Source organism: Giraffa tippelskirchi, chromosome 1 (assembly GCF_054371585.1).
Source record: "Giraffa tippelskirchi isolate mGirTip1 chromosome 1, T2T-mGirTip1v1.2.pri, whole genome shotgun sequence".
NCBI classification, from domain to species: domain Eukaryota; kingdom Metazoa; phylum Chordata; class Mammalia; order Artiodactyla; family Giraffidae; genus Giraffa; species Giraffa tippelskirchi.
Window position 1 is genome coordinate 65,488,216 of NC_137275.1, and position 23,470 is coordinate 65,511,685.

The 23,470-nt window shown below is 36.9% G+C and overlaps 1 protein-coding gene, 1 non-coding gene and 1 pseudogene across 26 annotated transcripts in view; 2 read left to right on the forward strand and 1 right to left on the reverse strand.

Moving 5' to 3' along the window:
* Positions 1-23,470, reverse strand: part of RBPJ (recombination signal binding protein for immunoglobulin kappa J region) — a 228,212-nt gene that overhangs the window by 59,725 nt on the left and 145,017 nt on the right. For 9 of the 24 annotated variants that reach the window (XM_081534742.1, XM_081533997.1, XM_081534083.1 and 6 more), the window contains one exon: positions 9,882-10,064. The exons of 13 other annotated variants lie outside the window; for them this stretch is intronic. In XM_081534742.1, the coding sequence (XP_081390868.1) occupies positions 9,882-9,898 (17 nt within the window). In that variant the 5' untranslated portion in view covers positions 9,899-10,064. Of the gene's footprint in view, positions 1-9,881; positions 10,065-13,505; positions 13,651-14,959; positions 15,207-23,470 lie in introns of all 24 variants that reach the window. 2 more of the 24 variants (XM_081533830.1, XM_081533758.1) reach the window with 2 other exon arrangements.
* LOC145521573 (U6 spliceosomal RNA) lies at positions 17,056-17,162 on the forward strand. Its single transcript, XR_014065502.1, has one exon. It is a non-coding gene; the product is annotated as a U6 spliceosomal RNA (small nuclear RNA).
* LOC145523880 (small ribosomal subunit protein uS12 pseudogene) lies at positions 19,217-21,667 on the forward strand (annotated as a pseudogene). The gene has a single exon (XR_014066947.1). The product of XR_014066947.1 is annotated as a small ribosomal subunit protein uS12 pseudogene (transcript).

Genomic DNA, 23,470 nt, shown 5'->3' on the forward strand with positions numbered 1-23,470 from the left:
CTTCAGCACTCAGTTTTCTTTAAGGTTCAACTCTCACATCCACACATGAGTATTGGAAAAACCATAGCTTTGAACCTTTGTTCACAACCATCGCTACGGACCTTTGTCGGTAATGTCTCTGCTTTTTAATATGCTATTTAGATTTGTCATAGCTTTTCTGTCAAGGAGCAAGCGTCTTTTAATTTCATGGCTGCAGTCACCATCTGCAGTGACTTTGGAGCCCAAGAAAATAAAGTGTCACTGTTTCCTCTTCTGTTTGCCATGAAGCAATGGGACCGGATGCCATGATCTTAGTTTTTTGAATATTGAGTTTTTAAGCCAGCTTTTTCACTCTCCTCTTTCACTTTCATCAAGAGGCTCTTTAGTTCTTCTTTGCTTTCTGCCATAAGGGTGGTGTCATCTGCATATCTGAGGTTATTGATATTTCTCCCGGCAATCTTGATTCCAGCTTGTGCTTCATCCAGTCTGGCATTTCACATGATGTACTCTGCATATAAGCTAAATAAGCAAGGTGACAATATACAGCCTTGACGAACTCCTTTCCCAATGTGGAACTAGTCTGTTGTTCCATGCTTGGTTCTAACTATTGCTTTTTGACTTGCATACAGATTTCTCAGGAGGCAGTTAAGGTGGTCTGGCATTCCCATCTCTTTAAGAATGTTCCAGTTTGTTGTGATCCACAAAGTCAAAGGCTTCAGAGTAGTCAATGAAATGGAAGTAGATGTTCTTCTGGAATTCTCTTCCTTTTTCTAGGATCCAACAGATGTTGGCAATTTGATCTCTGGTTCCTCTGCCTTTTCTAAATCCAGCTTGAACATCTGAAATTTCTTGGTTTACGTACTGTTGAAGTACATGATATCGAATAACTAGATATCTAATAATTAAGTACTGTAATATCTAATAATTAGCGATATTAAGTACCTTTCCATGTGCCTCTTGGCCATCTGCCTATCTTCTTTGGAGAAATGTCTATCGCACATTTGTTAACTGGGTTGTTTGATGATGACCAACTATTTTGAATTAACCAATTATTATGAACAAAATGATCTTAAATGTCCAACAAGTTATTTTCTACAGTGGAGGAAAAAATTATAAATTGTCACCAAATGAGCTGATACTAACTTCACAAATTTTATAATGAGGAGAAAAAGGAATTAACTATTTCACTAAGTCCAAAAAGCTAAAATGATGATTCATTTCCTCACTCTAATGAAACTGTCTACTTTTCCCATAGAGAATGCCCTGCCAAGATACCATGCTATAGGTTAACTGCTGTTTCTTGCTCTTCAATAGCAGTGCAGTTTAATGAGGTATACTGACACTTCAAAAAAAAATGATAATCCACATTGCTGACAGATTCTATTAAGAACTGGTATCAAGATATAAATGGGGCTATAAACAATACAACTGGAAAGAACTCCTTAGAAGTTTATGTTCTTTCATGTAGTTTTATTGAATCTAAAACTAACTGTTAGGAAAACCTGCATATACCAGGTGTAAATTTTCAGTAATTTTACCCAGGCAATTTTTTACTATAATAACAATAATCAAGTGCTAATATAAGATCCATTATGTATAAGCCAGTAATAATGATGTTGTTAACAAATTAACTTCCTGGGCTTTTAAAATGTTAGTAACTCTTGGGTATGAATGATAGTTTAAGATTGGTTAAGTACTTAATTCTAAGTGTAAGTTTGAATTCTGGAATAAAAATCAAAGCAAAAGGGGGAATCATTCTAATTATTGACTTCTTTCCTGATTATCCAAAAATGCCTTGGTTTGGTTCTAGTATTCCTCAAGAAGTTAATTCTACTCGTCTGGCCATTATACTCGACAACTTTCTTCTGAAAGAGGAACACTACTTTGCCTTGGGTCAGCCCTCTTCACTTTTGGACAATTTACTAGCACCTACATTTTTTGCTATTTTTCATAATATCCTTATTTCTCACTTGGTTTTGCCAGGTTCTCAGACTCAAAACACAGTCACATATTATTCTAAACAATAAGAATATAGAGCCAATATTCTTGTTCGTTCAGACTGCATGTAAACGAGAGAGAGGGGGCTAAGGGATGGAAAGGAAGAAAGAACACTGCAATATAAAAGAGCAGTAAAAAAAAAAAAAAGATAGGAGAGAAAAAGATTGCTTGAGGAAGTGACAGAGTCACCAAGTTGAAGAAACATAAAAGAGAGCCATGGAGTGTCTGACGGCCATAAAAGGGCAATTGTCCACCTCCTTACAAACCAAATCCGGTCAACACCAAATATGGAAATGTTTTCATTCAAATACAGAGCTTTTCCTCTGTGGGATATGAACACAGATCACATTCTTTCCCTACCAAAAAAAAAAAAAAAAAAAACCCTCACACTTGGATATCTACTATTGTGAGAAAAATATGTCGAATTGTCGTATAAACAATTCTGCCCCAAAGTTCAGGACTTTCTAACAACACTAAAAAACACCACAATCCTTTCAGTTATTCTGGAGCTTCAGTCTCCACATCTGTAAAATAGGAAAGTTAAATGACAACCTGGAAAGCCATGTGAAGATTGAGTTAATACCCGTAAAACACTTTAAGGGGGCATTTTGTAAGTACAATACCTGCTAAGTGTTAGCTATTATGCACTCAGCTTTTCTCAGCCTTTAGACTTACAAACTTCAACTCACAAAAGGTAACTGATGACAGAACTGTTTAAATTAAGATCATTTCAAAATAAGACGCACTTCCGTATATATCCACTCATTCTATTTATAAATTAAGAGGTTGGTAAATAAAAGAATGGCCTATTCTGCTGTTGCAAGACAGACATATTATCTTAAAATCTAGTGTTCTCAAAAAGTTCATTCATTCAACAAGTATTTACTAAGTAACTGCTATGACTGATCTCTGTCCTGGGGCTGAGGATATAGGAATCAACAAAATAAAAATTTGTGTAATGTGGAGGATTGGGAAGGGGTAGGATTAGAAACTGGCTCCCGGCAGAGGATGCTAGAGCTTTTATTTCAAAAGTGAATGCTTTCAATGGATTTACCTGTTTCAAGTTTTATATATCTCTGTTACTTGCCTCTCTCCCCATCCTTGCCCCAAGACTAGAGTTTCTCACTCAGAGCACTTTCTCCACAAGACTTTCAACAATAAAGGAATTTTAATAATTTCAATTTCCTGCACAATTAACCTAGCTGCTATCACCAGCACTTCAACATACAGTTTTGATCACCTTCATTCACTCACTGCTATGATAAAACACAAAAGCACTCAATCAAAGTAAATGCTTTGAAAATGTTTTGTCCTATCTCCCCACCCTAGGAATCCCCAGGATTCCTTATAACAAACAATTAAGGAGCAGAGGGGGAAAGGAGGCAGTCATCCTTCCTGACCACTAGCACATTTTCAGTTATGATCTTTCAAGATTTTATGTTGACTAGGTAATTGTTAAAGCAACACCTGAAAACTTGTGGAGGTCAACTACGGCTGCCATGATTTTATTTGCAGTTCCTCTTCAGCTATCAGAGCCTCACAGAGCTCTTTCACTCCGAGGTGTAGGAAACTGGCTCCATGGTTGATATAGTCTCCATTATGAAAGCTGTACTCCTCATTGAAGTGACAAGTCTGGCATTTCCAAGAAAACGTATGCACATTTTCCTGCTCGTCACTCACCTACATACGCTAACAGTTCAATAGTGTAACATCAACTGATTTCATTGCATTTTTCAAAAGAAAGAGATTCCCTGATTTTTGTGACAGTTTCAAAGCATATACCCATTTTCAATTAGGTTCATATTCGAGATGGGTTCTAATATTCTTAACAGATATCCCAGATCCCACAGAAATGCAAAATAGTATTATTTTTTAAAGTAATAAATTATAAATTAGTTTCAGAAAGTTCGTAATTCTCAAAATACTACCATTTAATTAAAAGATTTTTTTTTAAACTTTGTTACCTTCAGAATCTAAAACAACTTTTAAAATACTTTCAAAGCACCTTAATATTCATTCTTAGGGGATATTTTTGACTGATCTGTTTTTAGTAACCAAAAGTATATTGGAACTGTATCTAATAATTGACATAGTAATTTATGATATGTTTTCTTCTAATCCTAGATGTGTAGTTGGGGTGCTGCCTCTGGTCAGTGATCTCAGTTCTAGGACAACTATAACTAGAAGGTAGTTGAGTTTCTTTCTAAACTACAGTTTAGGAGGAAAAGTTTTGAAAGAAAAAGATAAGTTGCTCACGTGCGTTATGATAACCAAAGTAAAAGGGACACAGTTATAAAGAAAGAAATGCCACAAGGGTATCCCCTTGCATGAAACCTTGCACCCAATAGGATAAGCAGCATGAGGCCAAAAGTGATGATGATGGAAGTAAACATGACTAACATAATGATGAAAAGCCAAGTAATGCCACTGATAAAATTAGGAAGTCTGAGAGAAGACAAGGTTGGGTAGGGGACTGGGGGTGGGGGTGGGGTGCTTGGGGAAACAATAATAGAAAGGATTCAACTGTACATGGAAAGAAAGGATAGAACTGTACATGGAACAACAGACTGATTCCAAATTGGGAAAGGAGTTCATCAATGCTGTACATTGTCACCCTGCTTATTTAACTTACATGCAGAGTACATCATGTGAAATGCTGGGCTGGATGAAGCACAAGCTGGAATCAAGATTGCCAGGAGAAATATCAATAACCTCAGATATGCAGATTACACCATTCTTATGGCAGAAAGTGAAGAACTAAAGAGCCTCTTAATGAAAGTGAAATAAGAGAGTGAAAAAGTTGGCTTAAAACTCAACATTCAGAAAACTAAGATCATGGCATCCGGTCCCTCACTTCATGGCAAACAGAAGAGGAAACAATGGAAACAGTGACACTTTATTTTCTTGGGCTCCAAAGTCACTGCAGATGGTGACTGCAGCCATGAAATTAAAAGACGCTTGCTCCTTGGAAGAAAAGCTATGACCAACCTAGACAGCATATTAAAAAGCAGAAACATTACTTTGCCAACAAAGGTCCGTCTATTCAAAGCTGTGGTTTTTCCAGTAGCCATGTATGGATGTGAGAGTTGGACCTTAAAGAAAGCTGAGTGCCAAAGAATTGATGCTTTTGAACTGTGGTGTTGGAGAAGACTCTTGAAGAGTCCCTTGAACTGCAAAGATATCCAACCATTCCATCCTAAAGGAAATCAGTCCTGAATATTCATTGGAAGGACTGATGCTGAAGCTGAAATTCCAATGCTCTGGCCACCTGATGCAAAGAATTGACTCATTTGAAAAGACTCAGATGCTGGGAAAGATTGAAGGTGGGAGGAGAAGGGGACAACAGAGGATGAGATGGTTGGATGGCATCACCAACTCAATGGACCTGAGTTTGAGTAAACTCTGGGAGTTGGTGATGGACAGGGAAGCCTGGCGTACTGCAGTCCATTAGGTCACAAAGAGTCTTTCACTACTGAGCGAATGAACTGAACTGAACTCCCCCATTCTCTAAATCCATAAGCTCTTGTTCTCTGCTGGTATTACTAGCAACAGCAGGTCTACAAACTGATGCAAAGACAAGCCACCATTCTGAAGGCACTTAACCCACTGCAGGGAGGGTGAGGAGGGAAAAAGGGGGAAATATTTAACCTACTTTCTATAATTTCAAATGGTAATTTCTAAGTTGACCAACCTAGACAACATATTAAAAAGCAGAGACATTATTTTACCAACAAAGGTCCATATAGTCAAAGCTATGGTTTTTCCAGTAGTCATGTATGGATGTAAGAGTTGGACCATAAAGAAAGCTAAGCATCGAAGAACTGATGCTTTTGAACTGTGGTGTTGGACAAGACTCTTGAGAGTCCTTTGGACAGCAAGGAGATCAAACCAGTCAATTGTAAAGGCAATCAGTGCTGAATATTCATTGGAAGGACCATAGATACTGAAGCTGAAGCTCCAACACTTTGGCCACCTAATGTGAATAACTGACTCAATGGAAAAGACCTGAAGCTTGAAAAGACTGAAGGTAGGAGGAGAAGGGCACGACAGAGGATGAGATGGTTGGATGGCATCATCAACTCAATGGACATGAGTCTGAGCAAGCTCCAAGAGTTAGTGATGGACAAGGAAGTCTGGCATGCTGCAGTCTCTGGAGTCACAAAAAGTCAGATATGACTGAGCAACTGAACTGGAGAATATATCACCCAATTCAGAGCAGCTACTATGTATGGTTTTGACTCAATTTCTAAGAACTTGCAGAGAAAAATGAATTGTGCTTATTATCTTTTGGCCTATTATTCTGGCAAAGATTTTATCTGTTTTTCAACTCCCAAGTGTAGAAAACTAATGTACAAATTCCATTGTTATGAAACAATTTACCAGAAGTCTTCATTCTCTTATTGTTTTCTAGGGAGGAGGAAACTGTATTTCAAACACAATCTTAAAACATGCATATGCTGACACTAGCCTACTCTGAAGCTTTATTTTTTAAAAAATACTCACCAGAAACTTTGTGATAATCTTTAATAAGTCTACAAAGTAAATATGTGCTGTTATAAGGATACTGGAATAGCAGAGGCACTAATCCAAGAAAAATAAAAATTTAAAAATTATCAAATCCTCACAAAAACAAAAGCTCTAACATTTGACTACCTTAAATATTTGTGATATATCTAATTTATGGTTAAATTGTTTTTCAATGTTGAACTTTTATATTTACCTTCTGAAGTAAAGAAGGTATATGAAAAGGTTCTAAGATCTAAGGAACGGGAGAATGAAGTGGGTAGATTTTAGTATGTATCATCAGTTTTTTTATACTTGTTTAATTGCATGGGTCATTTATCAATTCAATGAAAGAGTAAACTCCTGCACAACTAAGAAATATTATAAATTTCTTACCTATGAGCCTTTTGGAGAAGGAAATTGCAACCCACTCCAGTATTCTTGTCTGGAAAAAATCCCATGGACCGAGAAGCCTGGCAGCCTACAGTCCATGGGGTCACAAAGAGTCACACATGACTGAGAGACTTCACTATCACTGATACTATGGGCCTTTCAATATTTACCAGGGCAAGCAAGCAAACACACGCACACACACAAATAATACTACAAAAAGCAAAAATGAAGTTTCATAGTTAGATAACTGTTCCCTACTGTCGGAGATAAAACTACTGAGCTAATAACACTGTTTCAAATATCTGAAGTCTTCTCTGGCTGAGATCAGTTTGACAATACAGATTTATAAGAAGGAGTTTCGTACTGTTTCCCAGTTGATCATTACTAGAACTTTGGTCTGCAATACAGTATACATACATACCCTTGAAAAAAGACTTTTTACACAACCACATCATGTGATACACTCATGACATTTCCTTTTCTGTTTTTTTCTGCTTCATTTAATTTGTCGGGGGGGGGCGCGTGGGGAGAAGAACAGCAACTTACTAAATTGATTGCAGAACGGGCTGCCACTGGCAGTTTGAAAACTACTGATCTAAGAGTTGATTAACACCAAAATACATGCCAAGGGACAGTATACTAGATTACCTGATAAAGCAGGCTTAGTTAATGCCATTCAAGAGCTGTGGCTACTATGTTTCCCTTTTCTTCCTACTCCTCAGATATTCTCCTACACTAAACTTCACTTGCATATCACTAGGAACCACAGACTGGAACCTATCCTGGTCCCTTTTTCTCAGCAAGGCAAAACAATATAAAACTAATACCACTTCTGAGGGACATCTGTTACTATGGGAAGCATACACTTAGTGGAACTGAAACGATCCAATCAACATATACATAAATGTGCATATCTTGTTTATTTCAGCTTAAAAAAATGAAACAAGTTTGTTTCAAAATACTCCTTCCTACATTCACTGCCCTGATTTTCTTTTCTATTACATGTCTTAATGCTGATCGTAACCCACTAAATTGAGTTCTTGACCCACTAATGAATAGGTGGAAACCTGCAATTTGAAAAACACAGCTTTAGAGAACACACAAATCAACCTAGCAGGACAAGAGAACCACAGATAAATTACCAGTCTCTAGTGGCCACCTTCTTTCACTGATGAGAAAAAGCTCAAAGAACTGAAAACATCAGTCAAAGAGTGATTGTTTATTTAACTACAGGAAGACCATACAAGAAGGTATAAGATTCAGGAAAAGAAAAAATATGACAGCATTAGACCCCCACAAAAAGTAGTTCCTGATACAGCGTTTAATAATCATCACCACTGTTACTCTAACACTGGCGTCTCGCATGCTCAATCCTGCACGAAATGATATATATCTATATAAGTGGTGTGTGTTAAGGTATGTTTATGTGTGTATATACACATAAGTATACATACATAATGCAATATATAAATTTGTAAGTATATACTTACTGTATTATATTTTTAATACATAAATTTATATTTTTTTCCAAGTCATTCTTACAACCTGTCAAAACAACAAAGTAGTGCCAGATCTGAAACCCAGGTTGGCTGGCTGCAGAATCTAAGCTCTTAACCACTAAGGTATAAGCTATTTCAAAAGAAAAGGAGTACCCAGCTCTGGCTGTGCATCAAGAATCCTCTGTGCCATTAAAATGAAACAGACAGATGCCCAAGCGCATCTAAAAGGAGATATAAAAGGAGACTATTTTAAGCTGAAGTGGCAAATATTACAGAGAAATATATTTTGTAGACAACATATCAATACCATCTCCAACCCATTATGTCAGAAAAGATCTTTTTCAGAGAGTAGATACTGCCATACTGGATATAAAACACCTGTTGAATTAATGGACAGTTGACTTCACCTTGAAATTTGATTCATTGTCACTATAGGCTAGAATTTAATATAAAGTCGTTCTGTCTTAGATTTAACAACTAAATTCCACGGATAATTTAACTGCTGACACATCAAAAGGTTCTCAACATAAGAGAGTCTAAATGATAAAAACTACAGGCTGTACCACTCTATTTCTATTACACTTATATATCCATGATTTAAACCTCTATTTTCCCAACATATTTTCCTTCATTACCTAAAAGATAAAGAATTTTGAACCCAACGTAACATAAATGAATTCAGCCTTCTCCCTGGGTTGATTCACTTCCACCATCTTTAAGAAAACATTTAGTAGCAGGCACATAGTACACAATTAGGAGGTTTCCAAGGTTTCAAATAATTAAGAAATGGTTTTGACTACATCACTCAAATAAAATGTTATGAACATAAAAACCTTAAAGATTTTTGATGATTAAGAGGGTAATATGAAGCCTAGAATTACCACTAGTAGCAACCACAAGTAACAGTAGGACTACATGCCTCAAGCACATGAAAGATTAACTGTATACTTATGATGGTGAAGAGAGAACAATCACACTATTAATGAAGAATCACTCATTTTCCTCTCAGTAAAAATTTTTGGTAAAAGACAAAAACAGCACAAACTATAAATGGTCCACATAAAAATTATTTTGTTTGGTCAAATTAATACCCTAACTGAAGAACTGTACCCAATTATTTCCTGTTCAGGATACCATGAAATGACAGCACTGCAGAGAAACTAGCCTATGATGTAAACCATAAAGATAATTACAGACTAACATGTGAATAATCCCCAAACTATTTCATGAAAGAAATTATAGCCCATTACTATTAAAATTTAGCAAAAAATGTCTACTCCAGTGTCTCCTATAACCGTATCTCAAAAGCGGGGGAGAGGGGACTCATTCAACAAACTTGGGATATATAGTTTTTTTTACAAACAAAAAATACTTTTGCCATAAATCCATAACCACATCTGCAATCTACATATTAAAATATTTTAAAATAAATGTTAATTAAATATAGAATTATTAGTGTTCGTTCTACCCTTGACCTTGGGGGATCACTGGAAGATTTCTAAAGCATACCTTTTAATCCACGCCATGGTAGTTCAAGAACATGTTAAGGTAAGCCACAGGCTGGAACACTTCGATGCACCTCAAAACACCTCAGCCAGTATATCTGTATCATTCTCCTTTCCTTTTGAGATCAAAATGTTTCCGAAGAACTATAATGCTTCCATTTGAATGACAGTTTCATAATTTCAATGACTTAAAAACAAACAAACAAAAAAAGGACTTAAGCGTTGGTATGTTAAGCCACTAGTGCACTGTGTTAACTGCTGCCACAACTAAGAAAAGCAAACCAGCTACTGCTACTGCTATGTAACACTATCATTTTTAATATGACCCTCATGTGAATAAGGAAGAGTACTTGCTTAGTGGCCAGAGTGACAGCCCTTGCTTTCCTGCATGCGTGAGTACTTTCGCTTCAGTCGTGTTCGACTTTCTGCGACCCTATGGACTGTAGCCCACTAGGCTCCTGTCCATGGGATTCTCCAGGCAAGAATACTAGAGTGGGTTGGCATGCCCTTTTCAGGTGATCTTCCTGACTCTGGGATCAAACCCACGTCTCTTACGTCTCCTGCATTGGCAAGTAGGTTCTTTACCACTAGCTTGCTTTACTGGGATCTATCCAAAGCCCACAAATCTCTTTGCCCTAACTGATTCTTCAGTTTTCTTCTCAAGGAATTAAAATAACCTAAAAGACAGGTCTGGAACACTTGGTAGATGCCAGGTTCTGTGTGGAAGGAGAGCTGGAAATAACCACACAGCTGCATAAAATGGAATTCGTTAATAGACACAACAGGAATGCCCTTAAATAACACCCCTTTCTGATGCTAATATTACTGAATCATTTTAATTCCATGGAAGTCATTAAAGTGTAAAAAGTTTCTGTTTCTAAAGCTTACTTTTATGAAGAACATGCAGATAAATGAATAGATCATTGGCTAACTATCAGGTTTTAGTGCTTCTGTGATTGCCTTGGCAGGTTACCTGATTCCTCCTTCCTCTTCACCCCACTCCACCTTTCTTACACATGAAGACATTAAAAACACTTCATTATTTAAATGATACAGTAAGAAGTCTATGTATCATATTTTAAAACTAAAAATTCACTCTACTTTTGCTTCAAGCTTGGCACTCTATAGTTATAAAAAGAATGAACACTCAAGCTACACAAAAGAAGTGAAAGAAGTAATACATACATTTATGTCATAAAGCAATTAACATTGCTTTAGGATGACTGATCAGGAAATTTTTAATAACACCAAGCCATAAAGAGAGCTTCCAAGGAAAGAAAGTAGCTGGGAGAAGTTTGTTATACTCTGGGTTTGTGGAACAGCTTGTGTAAAGGTTAACAGACAGGAATGGAAGCTGACCAAAGTTTCCCAGCTAGAGCTAAAAAGCACATGCTAAGGAAAAACAGGACTTATTTCCTGCTTTTTAAAAGGGTAGATTCAATAGATGAAACTATTACAAAAACTACATATTCCTGAGATTTAGATTTATTGCAGGTTGTAGGGAATACAGATTACAAAATACAGGTAACTCTTCAGAAAGCTAGTAATAGTGGCATAAATGAATACAGAAAAGAATTCTACCAGGGCAGGTGGGAAAATAATAAACAACAGAAACAAGGGACCAGGTCCACTGAAATCACTGCAGCCATAATCGTCTTTTAAACTGATCATTTCCCTCCTCTAGCTTAAAACCTTTCAAAGCCTCTATATATGTTACAACCTCCTGGAAGGAAATCCACATTGTTTCCTACCCTCTGTCCCTCCAAATAAACATATCCTATATGTAACTATCAGGCTAATGTTCCTGAAGTACAGTTCCTCTCTTACACAGGAAGAATAATGTGAACCATTGAGAACTAAGGCAGGCTTTAAATACATTAGATAATTAAAGAATAAAAGCCCAATGTTTACTCATTATCTCATTTTTCATAATCCCATTTTATAGGGGAGAAAACTGACACTCTGTGGTCAAGAGACTGACCCAAGAAAACACACAATATGAGAAAAGAACTAGGCCTTAAATCTAGACCCTCTAGCTGGAATTTCAACACTGTTTCTACACAACACTGTTGTAAATATTATTGGAGAAAAGACGTGGTCCTGGGGCTAACACTGTTGATAATATGCCAGGAACTAAGCTAGGGACTTGTGTGTGTGCATGTGCTAAGTCACTTGATTAACATCTCACTCTGTGCCACTCTACGTACGGTAACCTGCCAGGCTTCTCTGTCCTGGGATTCTCCAGATAAGAATATTGGAGTGCATTTGCCATGCCCTCCTCCAGGGGATCTTCCCAACCCAGGGATCGAACCCGCATCTCTTATATCTCCTGCATTGGGAGGCAGGTTCTTTACCAGTAGCAACACCTAAGAAGCCTCGTGCTAGGAACCTAATGGTATTTTATTTCATCCTGATCTAAGACTGACTAGTTGCCTTCTTTTATAGGTGAGAAGACTGAGGCTCCTGGAGATTTGAGCACTAATTTATTCAACATAATGCATCAGAGACTGAAAGTGGTTGGTCTAACATTCCCTCTCACGTGTCCAACTCTAAAACCCACACTCATGTTGCTATGCTAATCTATCTCCCAGAAGCAATCAGAAGAAATCAAGTCCAACACTGAAGTTTTATTCTTCAATCTGGCTAATATAACAATAATCTAATTTTATAAATGCCTCTTAATCAAAATGTAGGCAGTGTATATAAAAAGATTTTTTATCTATAATTTAGCAAGAGACTATATGCACATTCACTAAGGCCACTAAGAAGGATTAGAATCATATTTAATTGCTCAAGTCAGAAAGTTCATTTGATTCCTACAAATGAGATCCAGGTTGTTCATGAACTTATGCACACGGAAGATCTTTTAAAGCTGAGTTGTAAATCGTAGTAGTTATCAATATAAATTTTGGCTGACAAAACAAAAATAAGCATGAAATTTATTTCCCTTAAGAAGCTGTACTGTCATGTTTCCCCATGGACTGCTACCAGTTTTAGCCTCATGGAAAGCAAATCATGTACTAGCTGAGGATATTCAGTTAAATATGTTAATTTTTCTATACAGAAAACAGGACCTGCTTATAGCACAGGGAACGCTATTCAACACTCTGCAATAACCTAAATGGCAAAAGAATCTGAAAAGCAGATACATGTACATGTATATGGGGCTTCCCTGATGGCTCAGTGGTAAAGAATCTGTCTGTAACGCAGGAGACGCAGGAGACCCAGGTTCCATCCCTGGGCTGGTAAGATTCCCTGGAGAAGGAAACGGCAACCCACTCCCGTATTCTTGCCTGGAAAATCCCATGAACAGAGGAACCCAGCAAGCTACTGTCCATAGGGTCCCAAAGAGTCAAACACAACTGAGCACACATGCCCTGTATATGTATAACCAAAACATTTTGTTGTACATCTGAAACTAGCACAACAATGTAAATCAACTATACACCAATGTAAAATAAAAACTAAAAAACTACTCCAAAGACTTTATCTGTCACATACTGTTTTACAGCATCCCAAATTTTACTACTCTCAAACCACCAGAAATCTCAACAGAAAACTTTCAAAAGATCATCAAAAGGTATTACAGAAATTTGCCAGCTTTTAAAATATACATAGGTAGACTTACGCTAGGAGAAACTTGAGTTTGGGGACTTCCCTGGGTGGTCCAGTGGTTAATAATCCACCTTGCAATGCAGGGGACATGGGTTCAATCCCTGGTCGGAGAACTAAGATTCCATATGCCGAGGAACAACTAAGCCCATGAGCTACAACTAAGAGCCAACACAGCCAAATAAATTAATCGAATTCAAATTTGAAGATTAAAAAAAAAAAGAAACTGAGTTTTGTTGAGGGAAGAGCACAATATTAAGAGATATGAAAGAAAAAAGGTGTTGAGTTTGGTTTAATTGGACATATGCAACAGGTCCTCTCTGCTCCAGTTTCTGGTCTCCTCCAGACAACATTTGTTCTAGCCACACTGGACATTTGTACACTTCTCAGAACCTACCATGGTGTTTCAGATCTCTGGACCTGTGCCCCACCCTTCCATACCCACAAACTGCAATAGTAGTGGGCAAAACATAATTTAATGTCACATGATACTTAAAAGGAAAAGAATAAAGGGGAGGTGAAATAGGTGAGATGACAAGTTAAAAAACTTTTTAATGTTTTCAGTGCCTACAATAGATGACTACATGCTGAGCTAAATTAATGTTTTTACATAAATTCTCACAGGCTATTATATTTAAGAAATTTTTAAGAAGAAAAGTCCTAAATACTGAGTTGATGATGCAATGTGTTTTTAATTAGATACCATAATTTAGGGAATGTGTTCTACAGAACTTTAATTTTAAATGAGTTGTCAACCAAGTACTTAGAAACAGTCCTGTTAAATAATGACAGCAAAGTAATCCCTGCTATTATCTAAAGTATGAAAATCATGTATTCTAGGTATTTAAGTTCTAAGCTCCTTTTTGCCAGTGCTAATAAAGGTTTCAATTCTAAAGCTAAATCTGGTTTGAGCAACTTTCAAAGAATCTTTCCAAGAATGATCAACTATTCCAATTCCCATCTTGACAGTAAAACTGTAACTCCTTTTCCAATTAAACACTGGAGGCCAGGGGACTTCAAGCAATGAGACCCACTAACTAAAAGACATTTGAGATCTAGCAATTTTAGAAGATGCAATATTCAGGTAATTTTACTTCTGAGGAGTTCCCAAATGCAGAAGCTCTTTTCTCAAAATGTATATCCTAATTTTCAGCAACATCATTAAAAACTATCTAAGTGCCTGCTGCTGCTGCTCTTAAAGTAACAAACACCCAGGGGTCAACTGGAATATGGTTGAATTTTTTGCTAGAATTCTAGATGGCACAGTATGGACAAATATAATTTAAATATAAACACACACATACATACATACACACACATAACTATCCTTTTTCAAATAGATTAGTGTTAGCAAGTTGTTACCTGTCTAAGCTAGGAGGGTGGGGAAAGTGAACAGGGAGATGGAATAATAGTACATTGTTCAAGTGCTGAGTCGGAGAAGGCAATGGCACCCCACTCCAGTACTCTTGCCTGGAAAATCCTATGGACGGAGGAGGAGCCTGGTGGGCTGCAGTCCATTGGGTTGCGAAGAGTCGGACACGACTGAGCGACTTCACTTTCACTTTTCACTTTCATGCACTGGAGAAGGAAATGGCACCCCACTCCAGCGTTCTTGCCTGAAGAATCCCAGGGACCGGGGAGCCTGGTGGGCTGCCGTCTACGGGGTTGCACAGAGTCGGACACGACTGAGGTGACTTAGCAGCAGCAGCACCAAGTACTGAGTAAAGGATGTTAGGAAGGGAAAGTAGTAATACAGTAAATCAGCTCATACAAACTACTAGACATTTACTCAAAACAAGCAGATAGAGCCATCAACAGAAGCTTCTTTCCCTTCTAGGATATGAGAGGAAACTAAGGAAGAAACACTAGAGTCTGAACCAAATTTACCTCTATTTTCTTTAAGGTATATACTTACAAAACTGGTTATGAGTGAATTGAGTTTCTCCATATCATTTTGTTTCTCCTTCAGTTTACTTGCTTAGGTCTCTTTTTGTTTAAAATAAAATGTAAATTTTGGTGGCTTGAAAAACTGTGTAGTCATGAGTATAAAAGAATGCACTGATCAAATTCTGGACTTGGGAGTGAAGAGACATAGGTTAGAAACTCACTGGAAGGGTAATTTCTGACCAATCACAACTTCTCTGTAGATAATAACAGAATAAAACTGCAATAATAATGCTTAAATACTGCTTAAATGTGAAAGTACCTAGATCACTACCCAGTAAAGCATAAGCATTACTGACTTTGAAGGCACAATCTGATAATCAGTTATCGCTAATGTCACAATTTTAAAGTCAAAACAAAACATTTTCCTATAAATTTTTTATTTAATGTTCAAGAAATACTTATGTTTGTTTTAAATTTTTCACACTTTTATGTTTATTTCAATTATGTGAATGATGATCCAATCTGTGGCTCTAATTCATGCCTTCAAGCATTTTCCTTTCTCTTGATAAATTCATTAATTCAACAAATATTTTAACATCTACAATGTGCCACCCCTTTTTAAAGAACTGAGAATATCTTTGTGTATAAATCAAGACCAAAATCCTTGGCAGCAGTTTACAATGTACTGATAATTAGAACATTAGATAGTGGTAAACACCATGGAGAGAAACAGGATGACAAGGGGTGAGGTGTACAATTTTAAATAAGCCCTCAAAGAGGTAATATTTGAGCAAAGATCTGAAGGAGGTGATGAAAGGAAGATTTCCTACAAAGGGAATAAACAGCAGGTCCAAGGGCCCCAAAGCAGCAGTGTTTCAGTGAGGAACAGACTTCAAGACAGGTTATTAGGAGACAAGAGGTTGTGGGAGTTTGTGTGAGTACGGGTTGGGGTGTGCATGTACATGTTATAGGAACATCGGGAAGGTCTTGAGCTTTTTACTCCAAATTCTGAGTCAAAGAAGATCAAGATCTGAAGAGAGGAAGGTCAGCATGAATTTGGCGGCTGAGCAGAGAAAGAGAAAAGGCATAAAGAAGAAACTAGTTAAGAGGCTATGGTGACTATGTAGGTTAAAGATGACAAAGTCTCACACAGGATAAAAGCTGTTTGAAGTTTCAGAAACTCCAGACATATTTTAAAGACAAAATTAATCACATCTGATGATACTCTGGATCATGGAGATGAAGCAAAAAGAGGACTAGGAAAATGGCGACGCCAAGGTTTCTAGCCTAAGTGATCCAAAGGATGGAGTTACTTCATGAAATGAGGAAAACCTAAGCAGATGAGGGGGGTTTTCATTTCTTAATTTTGTATCTGTATGAGACTGTGGTTGTTTACCAAACTTTTGGTGATGTTAAGTTATCATTATGCTGCATACTGTAAACTTATATAAGCTATATGTCAATTATATCTCAGTAAAACTGGGAGACAAAATACATCAGGAAAAAAGAAGGGAGTTTTGGTAGTTCGGTTTAAATACAATAAATTGGACATGCTCAGATATTCTAACAGTTTACTACAGTTTATCAGAACTTTCTCCAGAGTAGGGTGATTATGATGAGTCAGGTTAGTCTATTTGGTTCTTGGTTGCAGTTCTAATTTTTAAAAAATGAGGTAAATAGTGCTCACATTGGCAGCACACATACTAAAACTGGAACGATACAGAGAAGATTAGCATGGCCCCTGTGCAAGGATGACACGCAAATTCATGAAGCACTCCATATTTAAAAAAAAAAAACAAAAAAAGGGGTAAATGTATTATATATTAAACAAATGTTCTAATAATATCAGTATTTTAATTATGCATCTTCTTGCCATCTATATCTGTCAATGTTAAATAAACGACAATGTGGTAAACATATTTAAGAAAATCTCTACTTACAGAGACTAACTTAAAGAGAGACAGTCCAAGCAGTGCAGAGGTTAAAATAATAAAGGCAATCTCAGCTAAGAACAGGAGCCTATTATATGATGCTCACCAGTCACCAAAATGTTTCTCAGTCTCAATCCCATAGATTAGAAGAAAATTTAACAGACAACATATATGAAATGCTTTCCACTTGACACTAAGCATCTCACTTAAATTACCAACTACCTTCCAGTAACTCATGAGGATGAAAGAAGTTATTAAAGCTAAAGAATGGTTCTATAACTTTACCCATCCTAGAAAGAACTAGTTTAAAATTTCTAAGGACTTCATCTATTGCTTTAATTTTCCATCACCATGCTTCATCTACATTTTGTATTCTCTTCATGCTTTTCCATTTTCTAATGCCAAATGTTATAAAAGTTTGATGTGCAGCAATCTGGTTTGGGTATATGTTTTAATAGGAAAGGACCATGAAAGAAAATCATGTATTAAAGAGTTCTAAAACATGACACATGTTTCTGAGATGGAATTGTATTGAAATGTATTAAGAGAAGTCACATTTTCAGGTTGTGGGCCTAGAATTACAACTCTGCTAAACAGAAAAGAACTGCAGAGAATCTGGGAAGTGAGTATGTGTTTTCTAGGGAGAAATGTATAAAAAGAGAAAGGAACCTCTGTGATATACTTGATATTCTTGATAGTTCTGTGATATTCTCACCTTACTCTCATTTTAACTTCAATTAGAAAATTACTGCCACAAAGTATCAAGATTTTAGACACTTTCATAATTAACAGGTTGTAACTCCTCCCTATTTTAGGTTACATTTATCAACTAATTTATTTCATCAGATGCAGGGGCTGTTTTATTTCACCTATCTAATAGTTTAAATTCTTCAAACAGTTCTTAAGTCAATCATGTAATACTACAACATGTATTACAACACCATCTCTGTTTTGGGCACTTCAGAGTGCACATAATTTTGTACATTTTACTAATCGTCACAATTATCCAATGATTATATTTAAAACCTCAAGTCATCTACGTCCAGTCTAACATTATATTGTACCTTTGACCACTGTGGTGTCTACCACTAGTAGGATAAGCATTTTAGGTCATTTTTCCAACAGCCATAATATATTTGAGTTGTACAAAGCAAAATCTTCTGTAAACATCCCTGTGGCAGCAAACACTATTTTCAAACAGTGGGTCTCTGCAGGAGTGTAGTGCTTTGCATGGTTTTATCAAATTCAATTTTACTGTATCCACTTTTCAATAACAAACAAAAAACCCAAGATTCCTCCCACCAAAACCCAACAAACAAAAAACTCAAACAAATGCAACTGAAATGTCTACCAGGAGATGGATGGATTTTTAAAATGTGGTAGTACATGCATACAATTAAACACTATTCTACCTTAAAAAGGCAAGAAATTCTGACACATGCTACAACATGGATAATCCTTGAAGACCTTATGTTAAGTGAAATAAGCCAGTCACAAAAGGAGAACACTGTATGACTCCACTCACATGAGGTACCTACAGCAGTCAAATTCAGAGAGACAGAAAGCAGAATGCTAGTTACCAAGGGCTCAGGGTAAGGGAGAACAGAGTTAATTAATGGGTTCAGAGTTTCAGTTTAGGAAGATGGAAAAAGTTCTGAAGATGGATGGTAGTGACAGTTGCATTACGATATGAATGCACCTAATACCACTGAACTGTACAGGTAAAAATGGTTAAGAAAATAAGTCTTATTTTACATACATTTTGCTACAATTAAAAAAACTGAAGACACCTCGTGGAAATACATCAACAGCAGATAGTAAATTATCTTCCTTATATTTTAATAAAGCTTCCCTTTATCGCAAATCTATTTCTCCTTCTATTTTTGTAAATGGTGCCAGGAAAATTCCTTTTTTTTTTTTTTTTTTGCTACACCACATGGCTTGCAGAATCTTAGTTCCCCGACCAGGGATGTAACCCAGGCCCACGAAAGTGAAAATGCCAAATCCTAAGCACTGGACCACCAAGGAATTCCCAAGAAAAGTAATTCTAAATGTACACTAAGAACTCAAGAATCATTAACTTTTTAAAGTAAACATTATACTATACAAATACAGTAATATGAGCCCACCTGCCCTGAAGAAAACCCAAACTACATTCATATACTTTTATATGCATTTAGATACAGGGAAAATCAGAAGAACTTACCTCAAAATTTTAAAACTGGTTGCCTCTGGGGAAGGAAGTAGAACTAGAGGCTTCTAAATTATCATAATAATGATATAAGAATATATTCTCATATTAATTGTGTAAGATTACAAATGGGTTACAAACAGGCACGAAGAGATACACAGATAATCTCTCTCATTCCTGGTCTACCTGGTCTCATCTAGTTCCTACTCTATTTACCCAAAGATACAAAATTTAACTGAATGGCAGTGGCTATGTAGAACAGAAGCACAAGCAGCCTAATTTGGCACAGACCTACAGTGGCCCAGGCTCCCTAAAGACATTCACAGCTGCCAATAACACACTTCTCAGGCCCAGTCTAGCAGAGTTGACTAGACAGCCACATTTTCACTCAGCCACTACTCAGTCTTACCCTTCTATTGCCTCTGTTTTCTTCCATTTAAAGGAATCTTTACAAACATTGGACACTTGCAGTTTTTAAATTAATCTGTCTCCTACAAGAACCACGTATCCTGACAGGGAGGGTCAGAGAACAGATAGTACCTCAGGTATTCCTGAAGAAAATATCCTGCCTCCAGATTTCCAGAATTCATCTTTCTCTAGCATAATTTAAAAGTTTTAGGGAATTCCCTAGCAGTCCAGTGTTTAGGACTTGGCGCTTTCACTGTTTGACGGCTTAGGTTCAAGTCCTGGTCAGGGAACTAAGATCCCAAGCCAAATGGCATGGTGAGGGGACCAAAAAAAAAAAAAAGATTAAAAATAGTTAAGAGTAAGAAATCCTTCACAAAGCCGTTGATGAAATCCCCAGTCCTAAGTAATCATTCCTTATTTTTCTGTACTTGCAAAATGTTTCTATTACAGGAGTCACCATGTTCTACTTTATATTAGTTATGAGCATAGCTGGATTCCCCACTAAGGCACAAAGACTAAACTCTCTTGACCCATCTTTTATAAACTTGAGTTACTCAAAGATATTACCTGTAACAGGTTCTCAAGAAATGACTCCTGAATAGAATTTGCTGAACATAGTTCCATGCATGATACTAGGTACTAGCTCACAGACTTGACATTCTATTTCAGAATAACATTGTCAATAAGCAATTTCAAATCAAATAAGAAGGATCAATGAGAAGAAGTCTTATAAAGTTCCATTTCAACTTATTTGGTTAACTGAAAGCTTTGAGTTGAAAGAGAGATTATAATCTGAAAAACCACTACAAGTCACTGGCAAAAGTGGTATAGAATTTTTAGTGACATTTAAACAGAAAAGAAGTTCATCTGCTTTGCAACTAAAGGGAAAAAATCTGTTTGTATCCCCTTCACATCACATAAGCCTAAATACAATTACAGCTTCTGCATGTTGATTATTTTACTAGTTTCCTATGTAAAACTTTGTCAAAAAAATGAAAATACAAATCTCATTTATCATATATTTTGTGTCTATTTTCCTCGTGACCCACATGTGACAGTAGGAACAAAATCCTGCCTTCTCGTAAGTATTTAATATTAAATAAAATTGATAAGGATCTAAAAATCATTTGAGAAATGTTAAACTTGCTGAAAATATTCCTTGATAGTGGTATATGCTATGCTTTGCTCCAAACAGTATTATGAATTATAAATGACAACTGCCAATAAGAGCTAATACTCCTCTTTCGCTCAGGCCCGTGGCGCCGGCAAGATGGGCAAGTGTCGCAGTCTTCGTACTGCTGGGAAGCTGCGTAGCCACCTACGATACCAGAAGTGGCATGATAAGCAGTACAAGAAAGCCCATCTGGGCACAGCCCTGAAGGCCAACCCTTTTGGCGGCGCTTCTCACGCCAAGGGAATTGTGCTGGAAAAAGTAGGAGTTGAAGCCAAACAGCCAAATTCTGCCATCAGGAAGTGTGTCAGGGTTCAGCTAATCAAGAATGGCAAAAAAATCACTGCTTTTGTACCCAATGATGGTTGCTTGAATTTTATTGAGGAAAATGATGAAGTTCTGGTTGCTGGATTTGGTCGCAAAGGTCATGCTGTTGGTGACATTCCTGGAGTCCGCTTTAAGGCTGTCAAAGTAGCCAATGTCTCTCTTTTGGCTTTATACAAAGGCAAGAAGGAAAGACCAAGATAATAAATTAAATTTTGATGATGAAAGCATGATAGTAATAAATTTTCATATACCAAAAAAAAAAAGAGCTAACACTTACTATCAGTAAATATGGTGTGTTAAAAAGATTGTCAGGTATTACCTCCTTTATTTACAACCAAACTTCCATGGGCAGGTACAGTAAATTAGTTCCACTTTACAGAAACAGAAATTGAGGCTTGAAGAAGCCAAGTAACTTGCAAGAAAATGACGTTTAAGAGGTAGAGCCAGAGTTCACAGCTAGATCTTCCTGACTCCAAAACTAATACAGTTGATCCTTGAACAACACAGTTTGAACTGTGTGGGTCTAGTTATACAGGGATTCCCCCCACCCCGCCGCAATAAACATGCCTACAATACCATGCGATCCATGGCTGGATGAATCTGAGGATGAGCAACTATGGGTACAGAGAGCCGAACCGCAGTTTCATGGGGATTCTCCACTGCACAGGGGTCTGGCGCCACCAACCCCTAAATTGTTCAAGGATCAACTGAATTCACCTGCCACTCACCCTACACATTTAACAAATTATATCAAAATAAGTCTGTTCTGCTACAATGTATGTTTCTTTGCTGTGAATTACTTAGGCAACTACAAACAGTGTGGAATGATGCTGGTGTAAAAGGAAGTCAGGATGCTTCATACACTGTTTTCCCTAGCATATTAAATGTTTTAAGCCAACTGAGGAAAGCTTTTTCACAAACAAACATAAAAGCTTAGTAATAGATGAATATTTTAAGGAAAAAGCCCTGAAAATCTACAAAAGCACTTTTCTTTCTTATAAGTAGTTGGTTTAGTGGCTTCAGGAATCGTTCTTTTTCAGCTTGGGTTAACCTATCTGCCAAAGCTGCCTGTGCAAATGAAGCAAAAAAAAAAAAAACCTCCCTGTAATATAAAACAATGGATTAATGAAGAATGCTACACATAAAATTAGATTTTTCATTTTAATGAAGATAGCATCTTAGAAGCAATGCCCTTCCAGGACCTACAACTAGAAGAGGCTGAGCCTAACGTTCGACATTCCAAAGACTGACAGTAAAAAAAGGTACAAATGCTAGTCTTTTTATTATTAGGATTGCTATTGTTTTTAGTTAGTATCCAAGATCAGAGTTTCAGGGATTTTCACTAGTCTGTCTCAACTCTTTTTTTGCCCATGAGCTTATTACTTTCACTGCACAAATTTGCAAATCTCAAGTCAAGATATTTGTCAACTATTGTCAAGCTACATAGTCGTCCCTCAGTATTTGCAGGTGATTGGTTCCAGGACCCCCTCAGATACCAAAATCTGTAGATGTCCAAGTCCCATATATAAAATAACATGGTATTTGCATAAAACCTATGCATATCCTCATCTCTACATTACTTATAATACCTAATATAATATGAAAAGAAAGTGAAAGTGTTAGTTGCTCAGTCATGTCTAACTCTGCAACTCCATGCACTGCAGCCCACCAAATTCCTCCATGCATGGAATTTTAAAGACAAGAATACTGGAGTGGGTTGCCATTTCCTTCTCCAGGGTATCTTCCCGATCCAGGAATCGAACCCAGGTCTCCTACATTGCAGGCAGACTCTTTACCATCTCAGCTTCCAGGAAACCCCCTTTTTTCAATGAAATACAATGCAAAAGTCCATAAATACTATATAAATAGCTATGCCAGCAAGTGGCAAATTCAAATTTTGCTTTTTAGGAACTTTCGGAATTTTTTCCCACAAAATATTTTCGAATCACGACTGACCTCTCAGATGTAGAATCTGCAGGTACAAAGTGAAAGTGTTAGTCATTCAGTCGTATCCTACTGTTTACAACCCCAAGGACTGTAGCCCACCAGGCACCTCTGTCCATGGA